General features: G+C 39.9%; 1 protein-coding gene across 2 annotated transcripts in view; it reads left to right on the plus strand.

The window, feature by feature from the left end:
* Positions 1-12460, plus strand: part of nrxn3b (neurexin 3b) — a 211875-nt gene that overhangs the window by 181033 nt on the left and 18382 nt on the right. The window contains exons 15-16 of one of the 2 annotated variants that reach the window (XM_079475144.1): positions 1548-1637; positions 2983-3293. In XM_079475144.1, coding sequence (XP_079331270.1) covers positions 1548-1637; positions 2983-3293 — 401 coding nt within the window. The remainder of the gene's footprint in view (positions 1-1547; positions 1638-2982; positions 3294-12460) is intronic. The other variant, XM_079475145.1, reaches the window with a different exon arrangement.

Genomic DNA, 12460 nt, shown 5'->3' on the forward strand with positions numbered 1-12460 from the left:
CCGTGACTCAGCGCTCATTGGCTTATTTAGCTTAGTGTTGAGTAACTTTGCTCTTTTGAAGTCCTTTTTACATGTTTTATACTCTCATTCTGCTATTGCTATTACAGTTGAATGCCATTCAATAGAGAAGAACACATAAACCACAACATTTAAATATGTTGACATGAATCTTTATCCTCTCTCTTGATTTGTGCAAATATGTCTCGGTTGTCTATATATGTCTTTTTAATGATACTTACACTGTAAAACGTAATTTTACAGAATTCTACTGTTATTTTTTACAGTTTTCACATATTTTTTAAATTGGGTCAAAAACCGTCACATTACAAAAAGACTGCAAAATTTTATGGAGAATAGGAAAATATTCATGGAGAAAAAAAAATGAAAAGGTATTTTTTTACGGTCAAAAAACGTCAATTGCACAAAAAGACTGCAAATGTACAAGAAAAACAAGGCAAACGTATCATTCTACATGAAAACCTCTTATTTTATGGAATATTTCTGACACCTCAGCTGCGAGGACATTTCCAGGTTTTTTTCAGTGTATGTATAGGGGGCGGACTTTGCATCACTTCTGTAGCATGACTCATGTATTCAAATGAACAAAACCCAGGAATGCAGATGTTCAGTTCCTTCAAACAGGCCAGAAACCTCACTCCAGTCAGACAAAGAGATATAAGAAAGTCCACATAATGTGAGAATATAGCAGTGGCCCGGTGTCTCCGAGGGTTCGCATGGACCCCAGCGGCGGCAGCAACAGCAGGCTTCGCACCAGGCTGGTAATGATCTCATCTGTATGCAGTATCTTCTTCAAATCTGTGTCATCACAAGCCTTATTTCCCAGCTGGTTTAGAGCTCCTACACATTATCTCTTTTTATCTCTTTCTCACTGTCTCTCAGTCAACCTCTTTCTCTCTTTCCCTTACAAATACTTGGCGAAGCGTTCTTCAGCCCCTTGAAATGCGAAAGCATGTGATATCCAGTGGGAACAGATTAACACCCAATTTTAAAGATTGCTGCACAGGAGATCGTCCTCTTACGGCTGAGCTGTGGGATTTGTGTTTCAGTTGAATTTATAGAATGGCTTTGAAATGTAACACTGTCTATATACTGTCAGAATGGGTCTCATTCACTAATAATTGCACACGAGTGTTTAAACAGGTGTATATGCACATCATTTGGCTGTACTGTCATTCTGAATCTGAATAGAGGCTCACAGATTTTTATTTGCATATCTAGTTGGCATAATAAGCACACAAACCATCTACAGTAAATATAAGGATGCTCCACACAACGTCTTCAGTACAATTCACAGTTAGTGAATGAAACCCACAATTTTAATGTGACGTGTGATTCTTCTTACAATGTTGTCTGTGTTAACCTGTTTGAGTTACTAATTGCTAAAAATGCTTTATAACTGTCGTTAACCTTAGAATGAAACCTAAACTGCCTATGATAACAAGATCTAAATCATCTTAAACAGGGCTAAACCTTTTTAAACAGTGTATAAATGTGAAATGTGCTAAGATGTCTTTCAAACTTTAAAGGCAACAGCGACATTGAGCGTTATCAAATGGCTAATAAGAAAATCCCGTTCAAATATACCCGGCCGGTCGAAGATTGGCTACATGAGAAAGGTAACCCTCACAAAACCCTTCAGTGTTGATTTGTTTTCGTTGCTTTAAGTTTGAGTTCATATACTCCTTGTCATGCCGTTTCATTATATGCTTGTCCAAGCAGTTCTGAACTCTGCCCTAATTAACCTAAACTTTCATAATTTACCCCCCCCCCATTACGTAATATTTTTCGTTGAGTATTATTTTGTTTGTGGATTGTGATCCTCTTTGGTTATTCCATCTGTTCATTGACCAGTTAAAGGGACTGGGAACTAAGAAAAGCTACTCGAATTCTACTCAAACTCCTTCACAAAACTCAGCGGCAGCCAGACTGTTTGCTTGAAAATTTTAGAGATGCACCGATATATCGGCCAATAATCGGTATCAGTATCAGCCGATAGTTAAAAAAGGCAGATGATCAGGGCCAATATTTCTTGTCAATCAAAAGAGGACAGGAAAATTCTATTCATTGGTGCTCTGTAAATAGAAAACGTTAAGAAACATCACCAGTTCGATTTTGAATTAATAAAATTCAGGAAGTGAAGAAATATAATTATAATTTCAGAATTGGTATTGGCAGATTTCACTCTGAATAATAGGTGGAGAAATTTAGTATCGGTGCATCTTTAGTAACTTTTCATTGTCCTATGTCTTCTATGTTGGTGTTCGTATAGTGCAAAATCGGAAGTCTTAACGCATCACGATTCCCAAGATAACAAATTGTCAGCAGAGCATTTGTTGACTTAATTGTGTGCAAAGGCGGTGATAAAATCGATCGACAATTCTTCATTTTCATTGAAGAAAGATGAAAGGGTGGAGTGTACCGTTTATCAAAATGACCATTAAAGTCCTTTGCATTATAACACTAGGATTATTAAATGCGTTTAAAGGTCATTGCCTAAACTACATAAGATGATTATAAAGTCCCTTTAACACTGTCTAAAGCCACTTTGAAATCCCATTAGTGGTTCTACATGCATGAATCAACATGATATTTCTTTGATATGAATGGCTTTTCTCCATTCCCACTGCAATGTAAAATTGTAAATGTGTCATAGCTTTAATCGGCCTGCAGTTATGTGAATTTTCACCATTTATATTCCTTACCGTTGAGTCATGAAAAGCCATTTGGAATTGGCCCCAAAACATTTGCATGAGAAGGCATCTCACAGTGAAGACGCTACGGATTCAGGACAGAACTCCAGTAAAGAAACACTACTCTTCAAATGTAATGCTTTGGTTACTTTAAAAGCTCACACGTCCGTCACGCAGTTCATTAAATAGCTAAACAGGACGTGAAGTAAGCGAATGGAACGCGAACGCAAACCTTTCTGACTGCGTCTTTCCTCGCTGCTCTTTCCCTCAGGTCGTCAGCTGACCATTTTTAACACCCAAGCCACCATCTCGATAGGCGGCAATGACCGCAAGCGCCCGTATCAAGGCCAGCTTTCGGGGCTCTATTACAATGGCCTGAAGGTTCTCAACATGGCAGCTGAAGGGCATGCCAACATCAAGATTAATGGCAGCGTGAGGTTGGTGGGGGACGTGCCCACTAGCAGGAGCCCCTCACGCACCACCACCTCCATGCCACCCGAGATGTCCACCACTTTCATCGAGACCACCACCACCCTGTCGACCACCACTACCAGAAAACAGCGCTCTCCACCCACTATTCAGGTAGGATCCTTGGTTTACTTTATGTATTTGAATCAGCTGCATTTGTCATATTCATGAGATCGTGAGATCCGGCCTTAACGGGATAACCTCGGTTGAGTTTAGCGGTTTTTCATGGTGGTGTTTTAATTGATCACCAGCAGAAATTTGATTAGAGAGCCACAGCAGACAAGATTCTAGAAAACCACCCATTTTTGGTGTGTTTCTTGCACTATTTAGATGCCTCGTGCCCTATGTCGATTAACAGAATGCCTTCTCTAACACATTCTGACACGAAGCCAATGAATGGCTTTTGTTCTCAGGAAAAGTAATCACACTGACCATTTCATTGATGCCAGAGGAAAAATTGGAGCAGCACTCTTCATATTAAAGCCATAACTCTCCCCAGGGCATTGCTCAGCGACAGGCCGAGAAGACGTATCTCCTCCTCACCTTTAAACAGATCAACCACAGCAAAATAATAACCTCTCATGTCAGTGTTGACTGCAGCATGACTTCATCAGTGTGCCAGCAACCCGTCCGTCGCTAAAACTCACAGGCAAACATTTCAAAGGATAAAGACTTGGTTATTTGTTTGGTCTTTTGAAATCTATATTTGCATTGTATAAAATATTGGAAGGGGGGGAACATTAACCAGATTTTAACCCATGGTTCTCATGGTTCTCATGACTTAACTCTGATGAGAGTTATTTGAGAGTTGTATAAGCGTTACATATTGTAAAATGAAATCAGTTATAACTAAGTTCTCTTGGGAAGTTTCAAACAAAGGCTCAGATATTTGGGTTAGAATGTCGTCCTCTTTTATGCAGGTCAAATGAACAGTAAAAATATTCATTTGCTGCGGTTTTTGAAGTAGGTTATGTTCTTTGTGTGATATCCTTTTTGGTCCTGGAACAACCAATCAAATTGTAGCAATTGTAAAAAGTCAGGGTAATAGTTAGGTGCTGTAAAACATTGTGACCAGCTAATTGTTTTCATTCTGGTTTAAAAGGTAGTTGATGATTTGCTAAGAGTCGTTTAAACTTGTTGACAAATACGTTTTTGTCTTAAAGGGGTCCTATTTTGTCCTATTTATGATGTGCTAAACAATAGGTGTTCATGTTTTGAACAAAATAATGCTCTTTGTCATTTCGATTGTCAGAAAACGTGCTGTTGAGTTCCTGGTTCTATGAAGTCCTTCTTTCCGAAACCCTCTGAATGGTCAAGATGAGTGTGTTGAGATGTCCCGTCCAGTTCCCTATCGCAGAGCCGTTGAGATAGAGAGCTGCGTCAACTTTGTTGACTCCAATGGAACAGTTTTTTTACACCAATGGTGGCTCCTGAAGCCTATCAATAGTTCCCAGAAGTTTCTAGTAAAGCATGAGGCTGCAGCAAAGCAGACCGACTGTGATGAAGTTTTAACCTATTTAAATACAGATGTCATTTAATGAATACTAAATTAAAGAAATAAACATTTAGTGAGAAAGTAACCTTCTGGAACTATCTGAAGGCTCCATGAATCACGTGACACGGGGAAATTTTGAACTTCCAATGTGGCGACTCTCTTTCTCTCTCAACGACTCAGCCCTACCACTATCCCTGTGTCAGAGGCGGGGTCAATAAAATTTGGGGATTTATGATGTCACTAAAAGTGATTTCTGTTAAAGAAAATATCTTTCTTTTCCGTGAGCTTTGAGCATTGCTACTTGGCAGATGTTGTTTATACGCAACGGCTTTGCAACTCACTAACAAAATTTTAAAAAGTAAAAAATATATATACATATATCTTGTGTGTGAATTAATGATGACAGAATTTTCGTTTTTGGGTGAACTACCCCTTTAACTGTAACCATAGACTGTGCGACAGTTGCAAAACAGGACATTTTGTCGATTGTTGGTTTTCAATTTCCTTGGTTGACATTGCGCTTTGTAACTCTGCCCATCATAACTATACATGAATCATCAGCAGTGTTCAGTATGGACAGTCATTGGTAATAGGGTTAGAGCAGTTCTTTTTCTACCTGGCAAGCTTTATATCATTTATACAGTAGTGCATTGTAGCAGCACTACAAATCACATTCCTGCTTTGATCTGCGAAATTTGTATGACAGACTTACATAAAAAGTTATATTGGGCGAATCAGTAACAACATTCATAATAAATGATATCAAAAGATCTTTATGAGAGCATTCTCTTCTCAACAAGAGCTCTGTTTTGCTGTTGTTTTAAATTGCTTCTTTTTTTTCTTTTGAAAGACAAGCTCTCCCAGATCAATTTCCAGGGCCTCAGGCAGTTTGATTCATGCTGTGCCCACAAATTCATTTTCCATAGGTTTCACTTTTACTGCTCCCTTGCTGCTTGTCAACATAGATGGCAAGAAAAGGACCTGTAGAAGCTGGCAGGTTCGCCGTCCCCCGAGGGGCACGGGCTGTGACCGATGTCGGGTCGTTCTGAATGGTTCGGGCCCGAACACCTGCTCTCGCATTGGCGTTATTTTGGCCCTCTGACTCCCCACCCGTGCACGCCTCACAGGGCCGGAGAGGTGAGGGACGTGTGATCGTATGTCATCCATAGATGGAGAAACCGAAGCGGGCAGGGGTGATGAAACAATCTCACGCTTAATTAATGATGGGACCCCTGGGAGAGGTGTTGCCTCATGCTTGATCTCTGGTAGGCGACGAGTCTAAGGATGTCAAGGCGGAGGCAGGGGGGCGTGAGTTTTCACCGCCGTGGCCATTCATCTCCGGCGAGGACTGTTCGCTGCGCCTCAGGCTTCTGTCTGCTCAATGATGCTTCTACGCACCAGGGAACAACAAAGGCAAAAGGCATTGTAGCAATGACCGAAGACCATGCTGTGCATGTCAACAAAAACACACGCGGCGACATGTCGTTCGGTGGCGGTGGCTGTTTTCGTCGAGTTTAATCAATGCCCTTGACAAAACCATAATAGGAGCATCAATACTAATAGCTGCAAGCAATTGTGCTCCGTACTGTTTTTTTATTTATTTTTTAGAGCATTTTTTCTCAACAAGGGTGTCTCAGGGACATGCTAGCCTAGAAGTAGAGGTCAGAGTCTCTGCATTAGCGCCCTTCCAAACTGATTCTTGTCCTGTTATTGAGGTTTTTTGAGTTGTGATGCGTCACCTCTCCAAACCCTTTGAACACAAGTACTGCTTCGGTTCTCAGGTGTTAGGAATGCATTACATTTATTTTGAGTGTGTGAAATAAGGTGTCGGTATGAAACCAGGGCAAGGCAACATTCTAAATTTAATCAATTTTCACAGATCATGTGTAAGTTTACATACAGTTATACTGGCGCTTAAGCGCATTCCCTCTGTGTGCATCGGTGAAAGATTTGACTGTAACATTTGTAATAGATGCGTCTCTTAAAGTGACAGTTCACCCCAAAAATTATAATTCTGTCATCATTTGGTCACTCTGGTGTCATTTCAAACACATACGACTTTCTTTCTTCTGCAGAACACAAAAGAAGATATTTTAAAGAATCTTCTATTTGAATCGATCTTTAATTAAAAGAAACAATATCGATACGGGAAATCACAGAATTCTTCCCGGATTCCTAATGCACGTGCCTCAGGGAATGTTATCTGTATTTTGCCTCTATTCCGGAGGATTGCGCCATTATTCAAGTTGAATTTTGAAATCTATTTTATTTCTTAAACATGTTTCATAACTTTATCCAAGTAGGGGGGTTTCAGTTACCAGCCTTTATAATAAATATGGATTTCATGTCTGCGAAACGAATAGTTTAAATGAAATACAGTTGACTAATCTATATTGAATCGAATCGAAATGTAATCAAATTGAAACAATGTAAATAAGAATCCAATCGCCAAAATGTTCTCAAAACCAGCCCTATTTTAAAGAATGTTTGGTAACCGAACAACGGCCGTATCCATTGACTTGCACTGGTTTTGTGATCGTACAGTAGCCGTACCGCAGTTGTCCGTTTGCCAACATTCTTCAAAATATCTTCTTTTTTGTTCTGAAGAAGAAAAAAAGTCAAACAGGTGTTATATGATTTTTTATGGTGAACTATCCCTTTAAATGTCCTTGGTGTGGAAGATTTCAACATCATTAACATCATAGTTGAAAAGGGGTCAAGCATTCAGAAGATAATTATTCATAGAAAATGTCAGGACAAACAAGACTCGTAACACCTATTACAAAATAGAAAACATCATTGATCATCCAGGTACCACACACAGTATAATATAAGAAGTGTACCGTATGTAAAAAAAAAAAAAAAAAAATATATATATATATATATATATATATATATATATATATATATGTGTGTAAATTATAATTCCTTTCATTTTTTATAATTGTTCATATTTTCCGGATTCTTCAAGGCGTATATGAATTAATGATCCCAACTGTAAATATGATTTTTACAAAGATTATTTTAAAGTCCCCTGACAGCCGGCTAAATGAAAGTGTCTTGCCAAATGTTCGACTTTTTACTCGGAGACACTTTTATGCAAAACCCTTTTTCCTCGACATCCCATGTGATGCACCTCCCTCATTAAAAACATTGTGCAGCGTTCACTGACCCAGCGCAGACTCGAATGTGCAGGCGCCTTTAATCACCGGACACTTGCTGACAGATGCAGAACATATCACAGTATTTATCTGCGTTTGCATTCTGCCTGATTCCAGCTCTTGAGCTCTTTTACGTCACCTCATATCGTCCGCCTCCAAGTTGAATGACTAATTCCAGTGATTTCAGCTCCATGCTCATGCTGTTTTAATGATGGGTGAGTCACGGCTAGTCTCACGAGAATTACACGCACCAGACGAATAATCCATCAGAGCTGCATCAAACACATCTGTTGAGGACGGAGTTATCTTATAGTGGAAGCGTTGCACTTAAATAATGTAGTGATGGGAGTTCGGAAGAAATAAGTCTTCCGATGATCTCCATTACTGTACTTTATATATCCAGCAACATGATTGCTGTTTAAGTGTTGCGTGGAGGAAAGAGAAGAAAGAGGCAGTCAGGCAGAAGCTAGACGCAGAACAGAGATGATTTGTCGGATTGTGAGGAGATGCGAAACAAAAACAAGCAAAAAAACAGACATCCAATAATCCGCCCCGTAAACACAGAGACCTCTCCTAGCGTGGCGAGAAATACCATCTGCATTCTATCTATGCTTTTTTCCAATTGTTTGTCTTTGTACGGATGCATCAGACTGCATGTCAGGATGAGAGACGGGATGCCTTTGGACGCTGTTTATTCAGTCTCGCACCACAAGCTACGTGTTTTTAAGATGCGGTGTCAAGTTAAACTTTTTAAAACACATTAAGATCTCTTGCTTTGAGCTCTGTCTGGCTTATTTGAATGCAAGAATGTGTCCATGCCGAACTGGTCCTAATAAATAAACAACCGTGGCTACGTTTCGGACAGAATGTAAAGAAACTTTGCTGTTTTGTTCACCACCAGTTCGCTGAATGCTGAGGATTTTCACATAATCACAGATATTTACATGGCAGTCCCTTAAATTAATTGTTCTCAAACTTTGACCGCTGTGTGGCCCCTAAATAAAGGCATAACTTGAACTTTTATAACAACGAAAAGATACAGATACAGGGAAAACAGAAACATCACCCACCCCACACTTTCACAAAAACGATACCCCCTTGGATACATATAGGGGCCCCCCAGTTTGACAACCACTAACTTAAGTCGCTCATTTATAATGTCATAATTCATAATTCACAAATGTATTATTTTAAGAAAAAAATACATTTAATATTACTATTATTATAAATCTTAAATATACACATGTGTGTGATTTACTATATATAGTTAATTATTATACACACTACACACATATATTATGTAAACAAAATATTTAATTTTGCATACAATTAATCGCAAATAATCATTTGACAGCCCTAGAGTGTATTGGACACGCTGAGGTACGCAGAAGAGCTGCAGTGTTTCCCAAAGTGCAAAAAAGAATGTATATGGCTAAAAATACAGTACGCTTTCCCTATACTGTAGACCTTGAATGTAGTGCAAAACACAGTAGATTTTAGCTGATGTTTTGCACAGGTGTTCGTTCAATGGCCCGGGAATTCTCCTACATGAGGAAATGCTCCAATGGCTTGTGTCTCTGATCAAGACGAGTCCTCACGTTCCCCCGTGGTCTACGGCATTATCTCAGGCTGTTCACTTGTCTCGTGAGGCCGGGACCTCACCGATCCACGGCTCTGCAGATGAGCGAGGACTACGGAGACTGTACTTACGGGTATGTTAGATTAGTGTAAAGGTCAGACTCAGCAGTGGCGTGGTGCTGATTTGTGATTCATGTGTTAATTTGACTGCGCTCTTGTTCTGGAGCCGCAAACACTGAGAGATGGATGCCGGGGTGCCCTGGAATGCTTGGTGGTCCCAATTATACTGAGGTGGCAGATGGATGGGGGGCTCCCGTGGCGAAGGGCTCATTAGAAGCAAGCATCCAGGGGACGAGCGTCAACACGCAGCCCACTGAAGCTGCACTATCCTCCTCTCCATGAGCACGCACAATCCCCCCAATATATGGCAGATCCCCTGAGACTGAAAAGCTAATGAAAGGTATTACAAAAACAAATAGTGGCGCTACTTTGAGCGTGTTCCACCCAGTCCATCACAACAGCTTGTGTACGCTGCAGAGTTGGGATGGATAGCGCGTTTCTATAAGCTACATAATGCATTTAATGTAGTTTTGTGGCTCAGCGGGACGAGACGTGATTTACAGCTGTAGAGGATTGAATCTTGGTTCACTTTGAGAGCTCAGACCCCGCAAGATCGGTATTCAAATCAGCACTGCTCACATTTAGCCACAGGATGACAGTGAGTAAATAAGCACTGGATGAACACACAGCAGGCTCTTTCTGATGCTGTAATGAAACATCTCAGGAGTGATTTATTGTATGAACGCTGCTGTCTGGACGATGAGTCAACCCTTCGGCAGAAGCTGGCGTATGTTCGGCTCAATCTGATAATGAAAGAGTCGCTTCCTGGATAACTCAGACTGTGTTTGCGGCTGGGCAGACTGACAGGCTGCGTTCGGAGTGTTTGACATTTAGATTTGTATGGAAAGAGACGATGCATTCTTTTTAATGTTTAAAAGCTAACTCGAATGAAATATTGCAATGCCTTTCATTGGATTTTGATTATTTTTATGTATTTATTAAAGTCCCCCTGTAGTCCATCATTTTGACCCTTAAAAATCTTTGATCATTGAAATATAAAATTTTTGGAATTATTTGGAAGAATGTAAGGAACTGATATTTCTGGGGCATCATTGACTACCATTAAATGGTTGTGAAATGTGCCCCAGAACGGTTTGCTTTCTTAAATTTCTTCTGTGTAACAAAACCCCTCCAAAAAAACTTCTTTCTACTATCGTAGTCAATGGTGCACCAGAAATTTCAGTTGCTAACATTCTTCCAAATATCTTTCTTTTGTTAAACAGAAAAAAAGGCATTTAAATTGGTTTGGAGCAACTCAAGGGTGACGTATTCATTTTCACTGTTTGGTGAACTATCCCTTTAAAGAAATAAATCGGTATCAGTGAGAACTTGTTTGAATTCTTTGTGTTCCTCGGGAACAAGTCTTACATTACAGCACACATATTTTTGGACAAAATAACCGTACAGTCATCTTCATTTTTCAGTACGTCCCACAACCATGCAAACATCAGCTTGTCCTGACATTGCCCTTTTCAGAAAGTTGTCTCAGATCGATCAGCCAGAGTTCGGCGTTGGCAGTGAAATCCCATATAATCTCCTTCCAGGACAGCAGATTTCTATGAAGTCCCAATCTAAATGACCCTCTGCCCCTCGGTCCTTTCCGCGCCCTGCGGGTCTCTGTCCAGTCTTCCCTCAGCATCTCCATTACACACAAAGCCACACACAGTAACTGGACGCTTCATTTTTTCCGGTCCTGATCCACGGCTGTAATTGAAACATCCTGTTGGGCCTGTGTCGCTCTCTAATTTTAGCTAGCGAGTCTCAGCTTGTGGAGGGTAGTTCTATGGGACTGTTTGTCACCACTTCCCTGATGACCTTGCACACTGCGGCAGGGGAGTGATTAAAGATCAAGGCCAAAGACCATTTCCTTTGCTCCGGAAGATAAATGGCCCTGTTTGAAACTGCCTGCTATGGCCCGAGACAATTAGAGTGTGCTGAGGAGAGCCAGGGTCGGCAAAGTGTACCAAAGAAGGTGCACAAATACACATTCTGCCCCAATTATATTACAATATTCTGACCATATGTTATTAAACCATTGAACATGGGTCCACAGGTTGGAGCAGACAAGTGACAGTAGCATGTTTATTTATTTTTATTGTTCTGTTTATTTTAGGGCTTTCCAACGTTTAATTGTGATTAATCGCATCCAACATAAAAGTTTATGTTTACATAATACAGTATATGTCTGGGTCACTGATCTATGTAAATGACTGGATTGCGCCTAGAACGCTAAACCAACAGCAGGTGGTGAATGCCCAACTGACAGAGAGCGCCATCCATTTACAAAAATCTAAAATAACAAGTTTTTCAGCGTATTAGCCGCACGATAAGCATTTTGTTCACAGGTGTGTTTAAATCACTTTTTTCCAACGTTTGAGTTTATTTTGGGCAGAACAGCGATGTATAGAACTCAATATATAAAAGGTGAGTGTGTATTGCACACTGTTGTAATGGCACATGTGTAAATGTTTAGACATAAAGCTTCGTGCGCGGTAGCTTCAGTGTAATGACATCATGAACAATCCAGTCATTTACATGAATCAGTGATCTGGGTACTGTGCGTTTAATTGTTTATTTATAAACACATACATGCACATATTTAAGAAAAATATACAATATACAATTTTTGTTAAATATAAATAAATTCATCTTTATACACTGACATGTAAACATAAAATTTGTTTCTAGATGCCCTAGTTTATTTATATGATCATAGAGGTGTAGAGAAACACATGCGCGACCACAAAGTCTTGTTATGTAGGCCTACATATCATTTTCTTTGCCTGAATTATTCATAAATGTTTTGCCACCCGGTAAATTCGAATGAATTTTTAGATTGATCCACTTTCACTCTAAGTAAGGGATAATACTGTGCATGGCTAGCAGTGATATTGAAGTATCTGAATGCACGACGTTGAGACCAAGAA

This window comes from Barbatula barbatula (assembly GCF_947034865.1).
Source record: "Barbatula barbatula genome assembly, chromosome: 15".
Classification (NCBI taxonomy): Eukaryota; Metazoa; Chordata; class Actinopteri; order Cypriniformes; family Nemacheilidae; genus Barbatula; species Barbatula barbatula.